Here is a 21,471-nt window from a genome sequence, read left to right as displayed (position 1 = left end):
ATTCTTGATAGAAAGAAATTTTGGCTACGGTAACACGTTCCAAGGATAGACACTGAATTCGTGGAAAGCGTTTGACGTTTCAGAGGAAATGAAGTAGTCGTAGATCTTATCTTATGCCAATCGAAGGTTTTACGTGGTTATTGCACATTGAAACGATCAAATAAGAAACTGCTTCGTTCCGTGACGCAAGCTACTTTCGTTATCGGGGTCTTCCTTGAAATAATAGTCGTCAATTGGATGACACATATCGAAATTGAGATGATATTGGAATGTACAATCGCATGAAAATCCCTACTACGTAATCGATAAAAAGTTCTATACGAGATAACTACTATAGATTATGATCTCCATTGGAGTTTGATTCTATTTGCTTCACGAATACGTTATTTCCGTTGATATAAAAACCTACTTCTTGCAATTGAAATACTTATCCCTCCTACAATTTTCTTTTTTTTTAGTTACGATCGGTTTTAAATTGTTCTTGCCACGTTTTTTCCCTCCTGTTCATTACTCTATTTTTTGTAATGTCATTATGCAGTAATACAATTTGCATCTAATGTGATAATTTTCTGCTTGGGACCTTTGGAACTTGGGAGTCGGTTGAGATCGATGAGATATGCCTAGAGATTTTGTTTTCGCCGAATTGAGTTGATGAATTTTGAGTTTTTATTATTCACGGTAGCCCCCCGTCTTCATTCTTCCTCGACCATCTGTTCTCTCCTGTCGTTGGAATGCTAAAGGGGAGTAGAAACGGTCGAAGGAGAGAGAGAGAGAGAGGAGGAGAGAAAAATCTTTCTTCGAGCAAAGAGGACTTCGCAGAATTGGACGTCGTAGTTTTATTTGAGGAAACAGAATGAGAACCCGATGGAGGGCTACAAAATTAGAAGAAATCTCAGAGAATGCATTTTTCATATAACACAGAGATTTTGAATTTACGAATGCATCAAGGATTCGACAAGGATAAATCGAATATTTCTTTAAAAACATACCGTGTCGCGTAACGTAGAAATATTTGTCAGTTCATAATGTATTTGTCCAACGTTATTTACGAACTTGACAATGCAAAATTGATAGTCGACGAAGGAACGGTGGATAACGATTTGCAATTAATATTTATAAAAGCATTCGAAAAGAAAAACGAATCTGTTAATAAGTGGAGCAATAAAAATTAATGAGTCAATGTCGGCATGAACGATTATTATGTGCATATGTATAAGGATAACCGAAGGATAGAGCAGTGCATAAATTTGGCGGAGGGAGGAGAAAAAAAAAGTGGCTTCGAACGAGTTTTACGATGCGCGTTCCAAGTCATAAGGTGGTTCAAAAGCATCGTAAATCCAGGGAGAAGGGGTTTGGGGGGACGGTCTACCCCGGTTTCGAAGAGGGGTCTGGCTAGAAATTCGTCTTCTCGGAAAACGGCGAACTGGGCTGATGACCTGTACCGCCGGCGAAATACAGTTCGTCGCAGCGAATGCTAATTTTACTGGTCAACTTCATCGATGCCTCTACGGCCCCTCGAGTATACAGCTCTATGCAAAAACTACGATCTTCTAAACTGAATGCTATTTTCTACGTATTTCTAAACTCGAAATAAAGAAAACAGACAATTCTTTGTACCAATCTGAAACGTGTAATAAATGGAGACGATTACCATTTTATAAAATGACAAGCAAATATTTTTACCAAGCAGAACTAAAAATAATCTACGATACTTTCCAACGGTCACTCAGATATTAGAATTCAGTCTTGAACGAGTGCTATAAATATCTTGCAATTGATTAATGATAAGATACTATAACTAATGAAAACTTATTAAGTGCAAACTGTTTTAATTAATATTGTACACGGAGATAACCAGTATTTCTACATGTTGCATCTCATTAGGTGATCGCTATTTATGAACGGCGCTATAGCCGGCCTTGTTATCGGCAAGATTTCCAGCAAATATAAATGAGAAGAGGTTCCTCGAATGAGTGGTAATACGGATTTTATCTCTTACAGATAAGCGTGAATTTTATTTTACAGTCCTTCGGGGAAATGAACCTGCTTCCGTGAATGGGTCTGCCTTTTGTTATTAAAAGTATTTAGAGCGACATCGGCCGAACAATTAATGATTTCTTCTTAACAATCAAATTATTTTGATACAATAACGCATCTGTTGTGTTGTTGTAAATTGAAGTTTTTGAAGACATGCGTTATTTGAAATTCTTTAGTTTTACTTAGAATCTCATGAAATACTGTCATACTGAGTTAAAAAATGTAAGATGTTACATTTAATCAGTTTCTGCTGGGAAAAGAATATTAAGAAAACGTGCGATTGCTCAAAGTCTGCTGCATCACTTATTAAAAATGGAACGAAATGATACATTGTCTTATTAAGTGAGTAATAAAAATGCATTTTTTCTGGAATTGAATTTAAAATCGATTCGAGGAAGCATGCATATTTTCGACTTTGATCAATATTTCACAAGCGATGACCCTTGAGACAATTAACATGGTATCGAATAAAGATGACAGCAGTTTGCATTGAACATTTATGGGCTCATTCTTCGTAACCAATGAAAATGTATTGACGATGATGTAAAAAAGGCACGTATAGCACATTGAATTCTCGGAAACGCGGTAATAAAGTTTTAAAGAACTATAAGAGACGATGCCTACCGATAAGTGCTCGTAATTTTTCGTGACAACCGGGAAGAAGAAATCTCCGGCGAAACGCTCCTCTCCTCTTTCTCTCCGTGGAGGCACTTCCACTTTCACCTCACGTCTCGAAAATAGCTTCAAGCACTACTAAAAATACTGCTTGTTCGAGTCACATCGAAAGGTTTTCAAATTTATGGTATTCCTCGACTTGCCGGAAATACGATAGGGGCTTGTGACATAAAACGTGATACAGTTCTGCGAACGCACAGCGTTTATTATGTATCGAAGGATCGGCAAAGTGTCACATCTAACAACGACGAAGCAGTATCATCGACGCGAGAGCGCGAAAGTCAGAGCAGCACTGGACTGCCGCTGCTGCCGTTGAATGAATCTATAATTGCTTTTGTAGAGAACCCGGGTGGGAGCGTGCACGTGATCCCCGCCGCGTGGTGGTGGAAATCGTGGAAGACTCGTTGAGGGAACAGAGAACGCGTATTTCCAGTGATGGCTTTGATACCGAGCACAACCAGTACTCGGGATCGAGATAAAATTTCAAATAGTAAGTGATAGCAATACAAGATACTCATGCTATTCCTTGACCTACATAGACCGAGCAATTAACCCACATGAACGTTCTTATTCTTATCGTAAACTGCAAGTCAGTAGTAGATAAGGATTTTAAAAGAAACCGAATATGTCAATATAGTAGTATCTCCCTTTGATATAAAGACTGGAATCAGATATTTGAGGAATAACTTGTTTCAATACATTGTCACACTTTGTTAAGAAAATAGTAAAATTACAGTGAAAAATGACTTAGACTTTTGATTAGATTTACAGTTACATATAAAACTGAGGGTGTTTGTTCAACTTTAATATAACAGACGTGTATAAATTAACGGAAGACGATCGAAGCCATCGCTATTCTATGTCGGACAGAGCACATGGCTCGCGGAAAAATGGATTCCTTTTAACTGGTTTACGTGCGATCCGCCTGCGCTATCGCGTCATCGTTCTCACTTACGAGTTCGTATTTCCGTGGGCCCTCTCGTCGAAACGTCACGAATTCCGACGATTTGACGCCGTACACTTAAAGATCTTGGCTGCCAATCGATTCCCGCTGCCAGACCTAACTAATCCCTTCCCCAGCCGGTACGTACTCTCGACATTGGCAAACGTTTCACGAACTATTATACGGTCAGGCGGTGTTCCTTTTAGAATAACAAAAGCTGTTCGAAAAGCTTTCCACAAATCTTTCCGCGATGCGATCAAAGCATTCCTGACCAACTTACACGCACCTATTACCAAACTTCATTTATGTAACAACTCGAATGCGTTAGAGCACTTATAATTCTCAATTAGACGTATACTTATCATTCTTCGTACTCGCGTTAATTACCTTTAAAAAGTAACGTCTGTCGATCATTATTTATTTATATTCAATGATTAATCGCCAGATGTTTTCGAGCACGTACTGCGATCGACAACTGTGGATAATTTTAATTGACTTTCTTGGAAAGCGACATGGTCTGCTGCGCCTTCCGACTATTTCCTTCCTTTCAATTTTCAATGCAGACAAAAACGCTAGCATAGAAATAGACTTCTCTTTATATATCAATTTTTTTTCTATTTATGTACTCATTTATATTTCTGCTTGAGAATGTATTGGAGAATGAAGGGAAGGTGATAGTTGCATCTATTGACGAAGGATCCTGGTAGAGAGACAAAAAAGGAGAGGGAGAAAGGAGACAGAGAGAGGTGCTCGTACCTAAGACACGTTATTCTTGTTCATTTCCAAGAATAAATCCGTAAGAATCCAGCCGATGGCACAATACCAGTTTCTCTTAACAAAATACGCTTACACTCCCTCCTCGTTACTCTTCCTTTCAAATATTTTGCGAACTTTCCGATTCGCTCTAGATATCCGACAATATTTACTTACTTCGAAATCATTTGTTTTTTTTTAAACATTTTTACTGGAAACAGTAAAATCTTATTTGAAGGGTTAATCTATTTTTCGGAATTTCGCATTGATCATCGCAATGATTTTTTACTGCCCATATACGTGCATTTATTAAAAGAACGTCTGACATGTTTAAACAATCAACTCTTAAAAATCTCTCTCGAGGTACTTCGTAAATCGTATGTTTATCAACCGAGGTAATCCAGGTTTAAACGACTGCATAAAAAGAGCGATATTCGCACTGCACTCGGTTTTACGATAGGTATTATATACAACTGGAATGATGTTAAGTAACCGGATCGAAAAGAAAATTATAATTTATACCCGTTATATATTTTACGATGAAGGATTAATAACCTTTCGCACTTCGTTCAGAATTCTCGCGATTATGAAATCGTTCCTCTACCTACAACAGACAAAAACGCGCTGCTTTTATCTCTGATGATTGTTAGATATGAATTAAACATGAGCTACGAGGTAACGATTTCCGTATGTGCATATGTTAAAACAGATAACCGAGAGGTACATATATGTACGTGTGTGGTACAACCGGTCGAATCGTTCCGCGTAGGTCGCATGAATTTCACGAAACCCTTAACTATAGGGAAAATACGTTAGTTCCTACCGACGATACACGGAACCCAAAAAAGGAACACCTGGTCGTGAGTCACGGCTTTCAAATACACGGCCAGCAGACAATATGACGTTTCTTTTACACGGCCGTTCGCACACTTCGATCAAGGAGAACCTTTTACATCTATTATTAATTGTTACGTCTACTAGAAAATCGCGTTTCCCAGTTTACAGTTACTTTCATTACGACGTCACCGTCGAGCGTCAGCTGTGAATATAAATTCGGATTAAGTTTTATTCGTACGTTACAAATTATTAACATAATAAATAACAGAGATTAGTCAATAGATAATACAGGACACAGGTTTGTTATAATTGAAGTGATAGAAAACATCGAGATATCTGTTGAAAAGATCGCTGGTACAAAATATTTTATTTCAATAGTATTGCAAAAATGTTCGTAAAATTTTCCTGACTATTTTAAATGTTTCAAAGAAAATAAATTGAACGTAAAAGTTAGTTATAAACGGTGTTACGTTCTCATCGCAGCGGAATTTATTTCGGTAATAAAAAATCGCAGAGAGTAATAGTCTGTACAACGTTCGGGACGTATCTTCGTAGATCGCACATTTCCAGAAAGCTTTTATGTTTCCTGAACAATGGGTGGAGGCCGATTCCGTTATTAGGAGCACAATGCGTCCCATTGTGCATTTATGCAGCCCCCGGTGGGGGAGATTTCATGGTAAATTGCCGGGTTTTTAAGAAATCGCTCTTTTTTTAGGCTGAACAGTTGCTTCCTACGTATTCCACGAACATTGAAATTGCTATAGAAAATTCCATTCGAATAACTTCTCTATTATTCAGTTTTCATGGTAATACAAACGTATGCACTGGCTGTGCATGAACTTCTGTAATATTTCTATCCTTCCACGAAGAATTTTAATCGTGAACGCAAGTAAACGTTCATAATTTAATAAATCATAAAGCAAGCAGTGGTAGCTAATCGGCATCCGTCGAATAAAAATAATTCCCACGTTTCCCCGAAGCAGATAATTTGCAACGATCAAGCATACTTTCACAGGAATCTAAATGATTTTATAATGTCGCGTTCCGGCGCGCTATAGTAAATTAGAAAGCCGAAGAGGAGGAACTGTACACGACGACGACCAACGACAACGACTATAAAGCCGGAATGATAAAGATTGCTAGAAACGAGCGGGACCGTCGTTCATCGGTAGATCGAGGACTATTTCAGAGAGGATTCCTGGAACGTTTCGACGGAGAAATCGAGAGACACGCTATGTTCTCATTTCAGTTCGTTCGCGTATATGGGCCTCATAGAGCCTGTTATCGTGTGTCTGTGTTACCTTGTGGTAGAGCCAGGCCGCCTTATCGCAAACAAACAAACTTCTTTATGAAGATTATATACGGCCAGTTCTACCGAATCGACCTTTCCTCGAATCGGCACACGTTCAAGGGCACGCCTTTCGATTAAGGTCGAGGGACGATTGTTCGAACTACCGAACGAGACGCTTCCACCACACTGAATTCGTCTCGTGACCGCGCGAAACCAACCACAGCCTTGCAATATACGTGTAATTTATGTGAAACCGATAACCGCTCGACTGCATTCGGTTAAGACTACAATCTAGACTTCCTGAACGCTAATAAATGTCTGATTTATATCTTTAAATTGCATTTAACTCTTTTTAAATTTCGTGATTTTTATAACACCGAACGCATAAAAACACGTGATGCAGTTTTAAAAGTCCCTTTCGTGCAGTGGTTCAAAGTTGTAAATTTTAAATCTGCAGCCTCATAATTCTTCAAAGACTGGGTATAAACGACACCGTACACATTTCGTGAATACAAAACGAAAATATGCTTAATTAAAAACACATTAACCCAGAACATTAAAACTACCCTTAGTTTCAAGCCTATCAAATACTAATATCTACAGAATTTCCCGTGCACAAGACACATGAGGTATTATACGGGAATGAGTAAACATTATAAGAATTCGTCAAGACATTTTATTGAAATTATTTCTTGGATTTCGTTGTATCAGACAATCGAGAAATTCGTGAGATTGATCCAGTGTTTGAAACTGATGCAACGAATATCAAATAACAATAGAAATTGTTTATTTGTTTCTATACTTTATTGCTGAACTTACAATCATTGATTAAACATTTACAATAGTAAATTAACAATCGCTGAAATAGTGAGAAAATCAAGGAGTATATTAGCATGAAAGCATAGGTACAGCAGTTTGTCTCCTATAAGTTAAAAATGTATTAACAAAAAAAGTAAGAGAAAGGCATGCAATTTTTGTTCCGTTTGCTGTGCGAAATTTCAACTCACGAGGAACATTCCTTCACGCAAGCCGGTTTTAGAAAAGGACGATTTATAGAGGAATGGAAAGATTAGTACAGAAATAAAGATTTAAAAGGATAAAGGTGAACGTACCTTTTACACTCGTTCTCGAAGCGTCTTCTATGCGTACTCGCGGTTACAGCTGCACAGTGTGCATCGACGTTTACAAGATGTTTGCTAACGTCTTTCACCACTAGAACAACAGATTCGAAGCCAGCACCGCTTAATTTCACTTTCTTCTCACATTGGTAACGGATTTCGTTCAGCGTTCCCAGGTCGGTGAATACCTCTTAGCGTCCCAAACAAGCTGTTTTCCGCCATTGGCTTCGTTAGCACTTGAATCTGACAGTAGAGGGTGCTTAAGAACAGACAGTCGAATCAGCGCTAACTTTTGAATTATTAAACCTCTACTCACCCTGAAGAATGCAATAAAAAGAAAGTGAAAAATGTAGGTGGCCTTCCAGGACTTCTGCATAATGCAATAACGAAAGCAGCTTTAGTTTTGAATTTCTAGACCGAATCTTAAAATGGCCCTTTATTCTTTTCTCTAACCACCATGAAGATACTATTAAAAAGTGGACATGTAATCGTTGGGACAGCAAATGGGACCCAATGGGGCTCAAAACACAGTCGGCAATTCCTCTTTTCAGTGCAGTTCAAAGAAAATTACATAAGACCTTTCTTATATCTGGTAACAGTTCAACACTGACTAGTGGTTTGCTTTCTATTTTTTATTTCGGTGGCAATACATTCTAAAGAGTGTAAACAATTACTAACTTTTCCATGGGACAGTCCCATGAGGCTGCAACTCCTTATAGTAATCTCTCCTCGGTGCACGTACTTAAAACTTACAGAGTAATAGGGAGAAAATAGAAACCAGTTCAGTTCTTAACATGGTATATATTTTATATTACATATGTATACTTATGTCATTATATATTTTATATTTATATCGTTATATTCGTTGCTACATTACCGTGGCTTATCCATTATAACACATGTTTCCGTAAAAATATTTAATTATAATTTGTATGTCTATTTGACTAGCGAATACGCTCGGATTATTATCATAATATTAACAACGATTACGAACAATATACAGATTTTTGCACAGAATTATGGAGAGATAGATCGAACATTATTAATGAAATGTATACTTAGTTTTCTAGATATTCACAATATATTAAACATAGTTTAAGTCAAGTTGGATCACAATCATATTTAAAATTCGTTTCACTCGTCGAAGTCAGTAAAAGTCTTTGGGAATTGCCAAAATCATTTTTTTCTTATTGTTCACGTGTACTCTATTGTCTTTCATAAAACGCTACTGCGTTTTATGTAGCAATATACATCGTTATCTTCCTGGCAGTGGTATTTCCTAACTTCGTAAAACTTGCAAATATTAATGAATTTTGTAAAGAAGATTTGATTTTTAGAATTATTACAAACACGAAATTCTATTATCATTAGTGAACCTAATATACAGAGTTAGTATTTATTTACACCTTCATGTTCTCGACAGATAATAAATGAATCATGTGTGTCACGAAGAATTACGTATCTGAGGATCGATAATAATAAATCCGCGTTTGTTAGACAAAAATATCACGGAAGTGAAAAGTCCACCGTTTCCTTCTTAACTATACCTGCGTCACCTGCGTCACTGTATGGTTCACGACTACGTTTCCGTTGTTTTCTAAAAAAATTTGCTTCCCGTTATTTTTTGGCACTTTCCAACTTTTGCAGAAAAGTTCGTTGAACGTCTTCCTGAACTGCCTGCTCATCGTGCAGTACAGAAAAAAGTTTATGGCTGAGTTAACGAGAGTCAACATGTCGATGACATCACCTGAAAACGTACAATAATGTTAACGTACGTCACACGTTTAGAAATACTAATGATTAATCTGAACGAATTAAGTTTATAATTAATTCTCGCCTTATAGTATGCACAAGATATCGTCGAACTGGTTGTATAACAGAAAGACGAATCCGTACACAGAAAGCTAATAAAAAATATGAGGTAACATTTTTTAATGCGAGACTTTAATTCTAAGTATGTAAGTTGACGTTGGAAATTCATCGAACACACTCGCGTGTAATCTCACTTACACCCGCGTCCGATAAATATCGTTAAAGTTCTCGTATCGGTATTCAATTACAGTCAGATAGTAAAGGATGAGCAATGAAGTAAAAATGTTTTCACTCAGCCTTTTCTTTATCAAGTAAGGAAATTATTCGCGCTTTCTATCACTTACAATTTCTGAAAATAAGTCCTTGGTTCTGCTTGTGAAATAAGTCGTAGTTTTGGTAAATTCATTTTTCGAGGAACTACTAAATGCACGAAGATAAAAATGGTCCTTGTGGCTTGCTATGTAGAAAGTACTCGAAAGTGCACACATACTCGAGTCTACAGAATTGATTTATTCAGGAATGAGACGTTCTATAGAAAATATTATTGTGCATACATTTTTCACTCGTTTCACGTAAATTCATCTCTCTTTTCAAGTTTTACCACCGGCTCGAGGACATCATGTTCAAACCCAGTTATCGAAAAATTGTGCGCGTTAGGCTAAGTAGTAAGTACTTCTACTACAAGAATTAAATTCAGTTATACTTTATCTCCTTCATGGCAGCCAATGATTTTTAATTGAATTTTACTATATCGCCATACAAATTAAGAGACGAATATGAAACGCAGCCAGAGATATAGAACTCATTAGCGGATTATGAAATTTCACGATTGCAAGAAATAATAATTACAATTCGCTCGCTAGTTTCTGCCTTTTTAATCTGGCTCCACGTGCGCTGAGAATTATTTGTTGAATGGGTATTATGTATCCTTTTAGTTCTGATACAATAGCGAACGCAGTTTTTGTAGTAAAAATAACCGATATCTGGTTCCATCTCGTGTAAAGTCCGTTTCCCACGGGAAAACATTCTCATACATTTTTATATCGTTCAACAGAGAGAGGAAACGATGATAGTAAATGCGAAATGTGTTTATTATCTCGATAATGGCTAGAGTTTTAAAAAGCTTGTTGCAAACCGTTGCAAGTTCAAAGCTGAATCGGTATCTCGAGAATAATTAAAAGTGAAGCAAAGTTATTACAAGGAAAATTGGTTACTGTATTTTCCTTAGAAGGAACCAATTTCTTGCGGGTAGTTCGTGTATAGGAACCAGCCTTGTAACCGCGTATTAAATATGGTCTTACGCCAGGCATCTCTTACAGATCCGATGTATTTTATACTGCGTTGTGACGTGAACCTTTCGTGATCCTTATATATATATATACATATAAGGATCACGGATACGCACCGTTAAATATCCATTGCCCGGATATTAATCTATCGATTCGGAAACTACGCCATGTGACACAGCCGGAAAAATTGTGAAAAGTGTAGCAGTTTCCCGAATAACAAGTTCGTACTTTTGCACGGATCACGAATGGGATAAAAATCCTGTTTAAAATTGATGAAACCTATCGAACGGGAATGTATCCGTAAGAATTTATAATTATTGTATTTTCAACTTAGCATTGAGGGAACGTAGGATGGTTAAGCACTTTTCGTGACAAGAGAAGAGTAAAAAGTATTGAAGGTTCGATAAGTGACGTGTTAAAGATATGCTGCGCGTTTCATGAATATTTAAAGGCGATTTACTTGGAAATGAAGCGTGCATCAAGAACATTCGTTCTACGCGTTCAATACGCTTCTCCGTATTTGATTGATGCATTTCTTCGTGCCATTAAGCATAGCAATGATGATTCATACTGCAATTTGCAACTTTAACCATGATGTATTTGCGCGTCTTACGATTTCTCGGAGTTCAAAGACTTCTCGCAATTAATTTACTAGTTTAAATTAGACAGAATTGTTTGCCATTAATACCAATTAAACGATCATTATAAGATACGAAATGTAGGATTATTTTTCGTAATATTCGCTATAAATAGTACGTATTTTAATGGCATCTGCGGTTGCATCACGTATTTTGAATTAATGCGACACACGTGCCGTTAATGGTTCTCGTTGACGTTCGCCGTCTAATTTCGTCTTAAATAGGAAGCATCACATGGAGGCCATATATTACAGCCTTTTGAAAAGACGTCCTTGCATAATATCGACACATAAGACGATCTTTGGAATTGAGCTTAATACGACCCAGTGAGTAATCGTATGAGGGAACGTTCGAACTTTTACCATACTGACCTAACATCATGTAACAAGTCAGGAAGAATCCCTGACCAAGTAATACGCTGAGAAGACCCAGTATCCCTTGCGGTAGTTCCGTCAACAGGAAAAGCAACAACACCGCCAGCAACATCATAGTCGTTCGGTCGGTCTGTCTCTCCTTGTCCATTCTCCGGCAGCCCTTTTTCCTATCGAAATTCTCCTCATGAATATTCGTCAGTTTCCGTCTCCTCCGTTTCGCCTCCAATAGTACTTGGAGAAGTTTCACACTGACGATCGTAAGAACGACGCATGGAATCAGTTTAATCACGACGCTGTAGATCCAGAAATTTAGTTCCGTCAGAATGTTATGGTTCGCCGCCGTTTCCGTCATTCGGACGAAGTAGAGCGTCGTATTCGTGGCGTTTGAGTAATCTAGACAAATTTCCCCACTTGACAGACTTCGACGCGATAACCATAGAGAAATAATGGATAAAAGAAAGAATAAAGTATTCTGTAACGAACACGCGACTTTAATGCGACAAGATAGAAAACGGCGGGAGATATATTTAGAGTGTTAATTAATTAAAATTGTTTGATACCGTGAGCGAATACTTTTTCATCATTCTAAGTGTATTTCATATCACGTTGGTTTTAAATTGCTTTTAATTAATATGAAATTACGGACGGAAAATCGCAAGAATATGGATGTGTAAATTTTTGTCTAATTGACTCACAAATGCGATGCGTTTTTTAAAAAATAAAATACGCACGTGAGAGAATAAATCATTTAATTATTACATATTAATGTTATAATAATATATTCCGTTCGTATAATGTCATTTTAACATGATCCTCACTTTTCCGTACGGTGTCGTTAATTCATCGATATGTTAATAAAGCAGGAAGAGGATGGGATTTGTGATTCGATTTTCAATTAAATTCACCCGAATTTCGTAGTAAAGTTGATCAAACGTAATACGAATGGCTCTTTTCTTTTACAGTGATACGTAATATCAATGTCACTGCCTTTGAACTTAACTTTTACGTGCAAACAACATTCGTTTAAAACGTTTACATACAATTTTTAATGCCTCAATGTGCTTTCTCAGTTCTCTTTTATCGATTGCAAATATCTGATAATTATTTAGAAACTATTTGCCATGAAACTAGTCTAATGTCATTTTATACTGGACACCTGGTATTTATAATTAGATGTGCGATACTCTCCCACGGGGCAGCCGAACAGCAAGCTGTCACGAACGAAATTTTCATAACAAAGTTAACTGCTAAACGTTACGAAATTGGCAATCGAAAATTTCTAATTCCAAGGCCAGATTTTAATTGGTAGGAAACTAGTTGATCTAATTTTTTTTTTTACGAGACTGCACTTACTATTTGAATGCTGAGGGCAGCGAAATATGAAAATAAGCTAAGCAAATAACTGATGGTGCGCGATATGTTTACCTAAATACATTGCGTAACAAAGAATTGAGATAAGCCAGGTACGAGAAAGTCTTAATTTACGGTATATTTATTTTCGAGTTACTTAAGAGCACTTTATTAAGGTAGATAAGCAAATGAATTGGGTCAACTAAAAAAAAAAAAAGGAGGAACAAGTTATTATAGCGATAACTAAACGATATTGCCGTGCAACGGTTAAAATCCCTTTGGGACAGAGCCTCACGAAAGTTTTTTTAAGTACAGGCTATTGTTTAGTTACATACACGTGTCTCTCAGCGAAACGGAAGCGTAACGACGCAGATAGCAATTTAATTTGAGTTGAACATTCTGTATGCTTATTTTTTAATATTATTAACAATGCGAGAGTGGCAGATGTTAACACATCGCGTGACTTTTATTACCGAGCTCGTAAATCGTGTTAGAAGTGGGCTGAGCGAGATAGGGCAGTTGAAAATAAGATCTGCCGACACAATAACGTTTTACCGTGCAAGGCTCTGTCAACCAAAGAAAGAACTTTGGAAATCAATTTGTATCTGATGACTGGCACGAGAGATTTCGTTAGAGGATTGTGTCCATTTCTATGCAACACAATAACTGACGACTTTTATTCATTCTCAATATTTACGCTACGTTGCAAATTTGTTTGCACACATAGTAAGGATATAAAAAATTCCAATCAATTTTTCACCAATCTGCTATATAGAGTACATGAAGTATTAACAACTTGCATCAAAAATAAAAATTATTCTCCTATAAATCTAATCTGACAATTATACACAAAAATATTAAGAAAAGCGAGGAGAATTGTGTATACCAGACTGTTACTTACCGATCAGACTTCGATTTTGCATATTGACGCTCATCCCGTTGGAATCCAGAACCTCTATTTGTTTTCTCACTTCTGTTGTGATATACAGAGGTATACAGAGAACAGGACAGAAGACGTACGCAATGGAAATCGCGAAAATAGTTCTCCTATAACTGCACCACTCTCTGTTCTGTTGCGGCCTCGCCACCGCCACGTACCTCCACACGGCCAGTATCAAAGTTAAACAAATTGAAATGGTGTGACAGACCTGCGAAAATTCAATCGAAATTCCGTGCGTCGAATTCTGAGTAAATTTTTTTCCGTGCGACAAGTCGCATCGTTAAAATGAAAACCAGTCGTTCTATTTTCGTTAATTTTTCTTTTACACTATACATGTGGCGACGAAGGGGTGTACCTCTGGTTCGTTTCCACGACGATAAATTTGTGGATACAAAAAAAGAATATTTACGATTGTAACATCTGTTTAGAGGAGAGCGAGTTTACAATACCGAACCACAATTCTGTGTGTACCGTTCTGCTTCAACTTAACACAGTCAGAAAACTTTCCTTGTGATTCTATAATATTACAACCGCATTCACGTTTTGTCAGAGAAACTTGTATAAGCATTTCGCGTTACGTCTTCGCGATAGATAGAATTAGAGACGAAATTGAATAGAGGTAAATCCGCGTCTTGCTGAGTGCGTGGCTAGGTCTTTAATTAAAGAAGCAGCGTCGGATTGATTGGTTTTCAAACATGTAGGTCAATCCTCGTCAAGCAATGCAATGAAATGACGGTTCGTAAGAATGCGAGGTACCGTAAATACCTACCATGAAAGACCTTATAGGTCACTGGCACAATAATCGCTTCAGCATTATCGGGTACCAATTCTTAATCCACCAAGAATTCTCATATTATCCTTCACATATAAAATAATGCTTCCACGTCTCTTAATAATGTGTCAGCCAATTCGTTCTCTTTACGTTTTAAAATATGATTCCGCATTTTTCTAACTTTTAATAGAAACGTTGAAAGATGTTACCTGAGCGAAGTGCGAGTGGAACAGCACGAAAATCGTCCATCCGTAAGTGAAGGTATCCCGCCTGGATCGCCGATACAAGTAGAGATGAAACGCGTAGGGAATGTAATCGATCATTACGAGCAAATCTGCCACGGCCAATCCCGTTAAAATTATATTTGTCGGTGATCGCATTTCCCGTCGGGTCAGGACGAGGATGTTCAAAATATTTGCGATCGAACCGAATATGCAAACGAATAGCGAGATCCAACCGTGCAGATGCGTATACCGTTCGTGAAACCACGACAAATTGCAAAAGTCACTCGACGACGCGTTCAGATCCATGATTATTTAGGATTCACGCGACTTCGATCATGCATTCGCCTCCACTTCCTCCCTCGTTTGCGTTAATGCCTCTCGTCGTTATCTCGTCTATCAAACTGTATTCTCCAGGCGCAGTTACGCCAATGAAATATGCATGTCCGGTGCCTGAATATCCTAATAGTTGGATAATAATTTCATCCACTTCTTTTTATGTACAAACTAAACTGTCGTTGTTCTTGATATAGAAATAGTGATCGTACGGTCGTTTAAAATCAGAACGATAGCTATTTATGAATGTCTGTCCCTCTAAAAGAAGTAGATCGTCTATTACAAGACGAAATCCGTTATAAATGTTGAAAAAGATTCCGAGGACGTGGCTATCCTCATAAAATAAATTCGAACATTCTCAGAAGCTTGGCTCGTAATGACAGCTGAGTCTCATCTAAAATATATTTCATAAAGCAAGAATTATTTAATTACTTCCTTATTGTCGTTCTCAGTCAGTTTATCCCGTAACGTGAATTAAAAAAGAATCTCGTCTCCGTCGCTAAGTGAAAAAAGTATTTTTCCTTCAACACACTCCTTCAGGTAACTTCGCATTATGAAGTATTTTTAGTTTCGTTTATTTCTCCTCGAATCACTGTTGATTCCTCGAAAAGTACCAGGAATTATACAAAGATTCTTTAGACTCCTACTCAAGCCGGGAGCGAATCTTCAAAGTTCCCCCGACTTCGTTTCCGATCCTTTAAAAAGGGTCCCTTTAAAGCACCGCTGCGACGCCTTATCCTTTTTACGGGTTCTCGAGCAATGGTCCTTTATCCGTAACGATCTACTAGAAGCAGACCCGAGATTCTGCCGGCACGACGATTTCACCGAAAACGTTTCCTTTCAATTTCCCCCGTGAGAATCGAAAAACATTTTGTCTTAGCGTGTGTCTCGCCGATTTTACGTTTCATTTGCATCGCTCTCGCTACTCGCACAATTTACCATTTAAATTGTTCGCACACTCTCAAGAAGTCTTCTCTTTTATTTGAAACGCGCACTTCTTGACATTCAAATAGTATGGAAATTGAGCTTTTCAAGTCTCATAAAACACATGTTTCTTTTTAAATGGCGTAAACTAATAGAATTTAGAGGAATACGATGTGATAATTAAATTCGTATTTTGCGCTATTCCAGAAAATCCGAAATATTGAAACACGACGGAGCACACGTTTTTAAATATTGGATTTAAACAGTGCGTGATGTAAAAGTATTTAAATTGATTTACGTGATTCTTCTATTCTTTATTTAATTCAAGGGGATCGGGATGGTGGTCACACCGCGAAAACGCAACAAGCGAATAATCACGAGGAAACGAGCAACGTGGTTGCACCGAAAAGCCGTCGGGTCGGTGCGACGTCGGCTAAGCTAATGCCGTTGCCGCGACGCTATGGTTGTTGCAGCCGCCCCGAAATCCAAACGCAGACGCAGTTCATCCCTTTCCCCGCTTTCCTTCCCTTTACCAAACTCACCCCCGTGTTCAACTGCTTTCATGTACCACTTGAATTGTGCTTAATAATTTCTTCCTTTAGCCTTATGCATTATCCGTTTGTTTACCCATCACGATTAATTGAACCATCAATCATGCAATTGTCCTACGCGTTCGAACACTGAGAGAGCATTTGCACCGAAATTGCTATAATTTCCAAGAGCAACTGATTCTGTACGCTATAACATTTTCAAGCTACAAACGATAATCAAACAATTAGACAAGAATTTTATATTCGTAATTAAAATTGTTTATGTATTGGGACTTTATAACGTTTTTACATCCGCCTTTTATGTACCAATTGTTTGCTTTTTATTAAAGAAAGCCGGTTGTTATTAAAAGAAGACTATCCCATTGCACACAAGAGACTGCTGGGACACATGTCGCTGATCGTATTCGACAAATATTGGAAAGTAGCTATACGACGTACATAGACCATCCTGTGTACTTACATGCTGTACCAGCCGATGTATTCTTCTAATATCGCATGTATATCTCTGGACTCTCGTTTATTCTGCGCGGCACAGAGTTTTTCCGAAGTTTCCAAATAGGAAGCGTATCCTAGAGAGAAATAGACGACTCGCAGCAGCGTCGAAGGTGGAATTATTTTGTTAGGCTGACACTCAATCTTCTGTAAGGATGGGAAAGTTCAATAGGGAAGAATAAAAAGTATGCTATGCATTTTTCATTTTTGCTGTCGTATACGAACATTTTTCAATGAAATCCTGTTTGAACAGTTTTTCACATTTTATACCCGCAGCAGTCGACTTTAATATCCGCACGACGCTTTGTCCGTTTTTCATAAACAGGTTCTTACACTGCTCCTCCCTCGTTATGTCTGAATTAATAGATCCGAATTCCCGGTTATTTGCAGTTGTCTATTTCCATCGACCCGGAGGGCGGTCTGTCAGTGAGATCGAAATCGCTTGCTTTGAATTTTCAGCACAGCTCTTGACGCGTACGTGTGTACTTACGTATGTACTTTTAGTTAACGAGTCATTGTCTCTACACACCGAAAGAGCACATTTCTGTTCTTGTTTAAACAGTTCCACGTAGATTAAACTACAATTGTACCGGGTTGGCCACCCGTTTCCGTTCTTACTTCCTCGCGTAATGGCCTGCACGAATTGTAATTTGCACAGAATGGTGAGACAGTTTAATATGACGCGTCTATCGTTGTTGCGAAAAGGAACAGAAAATTGAAGTTCTAATGAAATGAAATAAATTGTATTAATTAACGAATGATCGCTGGAAAAGGTTAAACTACTACTGCTTTAAAGTAATGCAATTCTGTTTGTTACTAAGTAGCGAAGTTTCGTCTTATATTATCAGTTTAATGTCGTCATCGAGCTGTCTAAGTGCACAGTATAGTTCTGTATAGATTGTTTTCCCGGCTAACTTCTTCGGACTGTAATTACCTCGAAAAAGAAGGCAAATGAAGTTGCATTGTTCAGTTCTCTGGTATTGAAGCACAGTAGCTAGGCAGGCAGATTGTACACGGTCCGTCCGAGAACGTTTTTGTGTACGCTTTCAAAGTAAATTTCAATCAAAGGAAGGAGTATATCTCAGGGAGGCAGCGAGTTCATAAAGCTTGGAGAACTTTGCCCCTCGATTTGATATGTAGATGAGAGGTTCGAAAGGAGTATAACACACACACACATATACAATATGTATATATATACACATGTCGATACTTGGGAAAGTTTTACGCAAAAGCGATTGTCGGTCGAAAGAGCTTAAAACCATTTTTGCCATCGAACGCCTGACACAAACATCTTCCAAGTTTCTCGCCTTTTTTCCCAGCCGTGCACTTCCGTAACACTCCTTTTTATATATTTAGAAAAAAAATATCTACCTCGAGACCTCATACATTTACTGCATGATATTGACAATTTTGTTCGTTCCAGTTTGTTACATTCACGGTTTCAAACGTATTAAGAATGATCGATCTTGCCTATGAACATGATGTATCTCCTCGTGGGAGGAGGGAATTATTTGATTTTAAAAATTCTACTTTCGCGAAGAGTATTATCCCGTGGCATTATTTCTCTGCCACATTATATTAAACCCCCGATCGTTCCTCACGTCAATTATCTTTCACAAAACAGATTGTGTACCTCTTCTTGTTTCTCGCGAAGTGAAGGATTACTTTTCTTTTCCATTCGCATCCTTCCCTCTAATCGGATTTTGTATGGTGAGTAAAAATTCTCTTCTTACACCTCCGATTGAAACCAATTTACTTTTCTATATTTCATTCCGCGCACGTTATTTCGGCGATACCGTATATACGTATCTTGTAACCAATACCAAAAACTGTTACGAGATAGCATAAGCGAGGCCATAAAATATTTCTCGATTATGGTTCCCTTTGTTTTCACATAAAGATATATTTACCATTATCGAAGAAAGGTACATACACAGTTTCCCATTTCATTTTACATTCAACTGCTCCCTTTAGATTGAATAACAGCGCAATACATCGAGTTGTATACAATTCTAGTTCCACGTCGATTGTTTGCATTCTCCGAAAATTTACAACGAACTACGTCTATATTTCCATCAATGAAACTGGCTAGAAAATGAATTCGAAGTCGAGAAAATACGAGCTGTTAAACGATGGCAGTCGGAGAACGAAAATCGTGTTTCGATGTCTCAATTTATTATCTATATAGAATCGATCGGATTCGCCGGTTCATCTTTCTTGGGAACTCGAGCGCCGGGGTCGCTGAATTAAAATGTCCCGACGATGACACGCCACTCGATTTATTTGACATAAAGGTAGAAAATCGATATCCGCAAAATTACATCCATATATTTCTCTCTAGGCCACTCTTGTTTCTACGCTTCACTCTTGACTCTTCAAACGTGCCGGCGAATAAATTGTCTTCTTCTATTGCATTCCTCACTCAATTTTTAATGCTGGTTACACGCGTTGCCTCGGCTGCATCGAGATTCCGTGCGACATTTTATTTTATTAAACAGATCACATCCCCGAACTTCGAGCCAGGTGTTTCATTATTTATTTTCTGGTTTTAATCAAAGTTTTTTCACCAAGAACTTTCTGTATTTTTGCCTGAACTCGTGTTGACTCGTATTTGAAATAATTGAATATCAATACCCGTAATCGTAGTTGGATACTTGTTGAAATTTAATGTGGATCTGCATACATCCAGAATGTCTCAAAAGAGACATTTCTCCTTTGAAAGAAACGTATCAATTGAATATATTAATCGCGAGTGGAAGGCGAGCGGTGAAGTTTAAATCGAATCTCTTAACGAGTTTCTCGCTTTCAACACGTTCTCTCCTTTTCTCTGCCTCTCGTTGTCTGGCAAATAAACTCTAAAATTAACAGTGCAACGAGCAATTTAAAATATCGGTCGGACACCGTGAGAAAATCCGCTGCGTTGACCAAACCATATTATTGATTATTATTAAACTGCGATTTATTTCTTCTTGGCAATTTCAATATGAAATAATAAAATATAAATTAGTAAAAATTGATTATACATTCGAGGGCCATTAATAAACAGAGTGGCTACACGTGTGTGAATAAATAACATAAACAAACATTTCAATAAAGTTTAAATGAATGAATATCTGGTTGCTTTCTACTCCCTTTTGGTTGAAATATTGCGCAGCTTCGAACATCATAAATGTAGAGATAATACTCCATACAAATCAAACTCCGAAATCCTGATAACCAAAATTAAATATACACAGAATATTCTGAGACACGCACAATATTTTTTTTTAAATTAAATATTGCCAATATAAAACATTGCCCATTATAACAGATTGTGTTTCTTCCTTGGGGATTGGGAGATATCCAAATGAAAGGGTGCGACAGAGAAACTCTTGATGTATTGATTGAGTTACGACGACGTACTTCCGTAGTTCTTTGAAAACTCCTCGCGGTTTTTAGTGTCAATTAATATTTCCCTGATGAAATTGAGAGGTTCATTTTTATGGTACATTTAATCATCTGCCTCCATGGCCATAAAATTTTAGATCTCCATAAAATAAATTACTTTTTCATCTCGATTAGACATTTTATCGCCGGGAATAAATGATTTTTGATAATGAATTAAACTAAAAAGTGAACAGAAATAAAACCTGGTGAGGGAGAAAAAAGGCTCGGATAGTGTAAACAACGTATATGCATTTTATTTCAACATTGAACATTCACTAATGTGTATACAATATAATATATATATATATTTTTATGTATAATATATATATAATAATCGTAATAATAATATTCGTATTATTATTATTATTATTCATGTATACAAGTACACCATTTACGTTGCTGCTGTTAATGTATACGCGCATACGAATGCACCGAATTTAATTATTAATCATTACGATTTTAATCATTACGATTTAATTACTCTAACGTTCTCGTTAATTAATCATTATAACTGTATACCTCTCTATCGTTCTCTTTTCTCTAATTGTGTGACGATTAATACAGTCCTTAAGATCAATTATGTATATATATATATATATTAATCATTTGTCTCGTGAATAAAATCTCGTTTCGCATCTTTCTTTCCTTCCTTACTTATTCACCTCGCACACGCGTACGTACAACTATATTAA

General features: G+C 37.3%; 2 protein-coding genes across 5 annotated transcripts in view; both read right to left on the bottom strand.

Annotated features, from left to right (window-relative positions):
• LOC108629516 (uncharacterized) overlaps positions 1 to 7,891 on the bottom strand; it is a 16,798-nt gene extending 8,907 nt beyond the window's left edge. Inside the window, exon 1 of one of the 2 annotated variants that reach the window (XM_018032259.2) lies at positions 7,649 to 7,891. The gene's annotated coding sequence lies outside the window, so the exon portion shown is untranslated. Of the gene's footprint in view, positions 1 to 2,661; positions 3,003 to 7,648 lie in introns of those variants that run through there. The other variant, XM_018032258.2, reaches the window with a different exon arrangement.
• Positions 7,892 to 8,449: 558 nt separating this feature from the next.
• On the bottom strand, positions 8,450 to 20,952 carry LOC108629525 (sex peptide receptor). Of its 3 annotated transcripts, none has more exons than XM_026817247.1 (5): positions 17,579 to 20,952; positions 15,039 to 17,500; positions 14,019 to 14,265; positions 11,765 to 12,160; positions 8,450 to 9,401 (listed from the first exon to the last, which is right to left on the bottom strand). In XM_026817247.1, the coding sequence occupies exons 2-5, from the start codon at positions 15,357 to 15,359 to the stop codon at positions 9,196 to 9,198; spliced, it is 1,170 nt and encodes a 389-aa protein (XP_026673048.1). In that variant the 5' UTR covers positions 15,360 to 17,500; positions 17,579 to 20,952; the 3' UTR covers positions 8,450 to 9,195. The 3 variants fall into 3 exon arrangements, with proteins under 3 accessions (XP_026673048.1, XP_026673047.1, XP_017887759.1); XM_026817246.1 differs by having other exon boundaries at positions 15,039 to 17,773; positions 17,844 to 20,952; XM_018032270.2 differs by having other exon boundaries at positions 15,039 to 20,952.
• Between the last annotated feature and the right edge of the window lie 519 nt (positions 20,953 to 21,471).

The sequence above is a fragment of the Ceratina calcarata genome, unplaced genomic scaffold (assembly GCF_001652005.2).
Source record: "Ceratina calcarata isolate Rehan_Ccalc_2016 unplaced genomic scaffold, ASM165200v1 scaffold569.2, whole genome shotgun sequence".
NCBI lineage: Eukaryota > Metazoa > Arthropoda > Insecta > Hymenoptera > Apidae > Ceratina > Ceratina calcarata.
Note: the sequence above shows the minus strand (reverse complement) of the source record. Positions and strands in the feature narration are given on the sequence as shown.

Coding starts and splice junctions, on each gene's coding strand:
- LOC108629525 (XM_018032270.2), bottom strand. CDS start 15,359: ATGGATCTGAACGCGTCGTCGAGTGACTTTTGCAATTTGTCGTGGTTT. Junction 14,266..15,038: donor TCCACTCGCACTTCGCTCAG/GTAACATCTTTC, acceptor GAATTTTCGCAG/GTCTGTCACACCATTTCAAT. Junction 12,161..14,018: donor GCAAAATCGAAGTCTGATCG/GTAAGTAACAGT, acceptor AAATTTGTCTAG/ATTACTCAAACGCCACGAAT.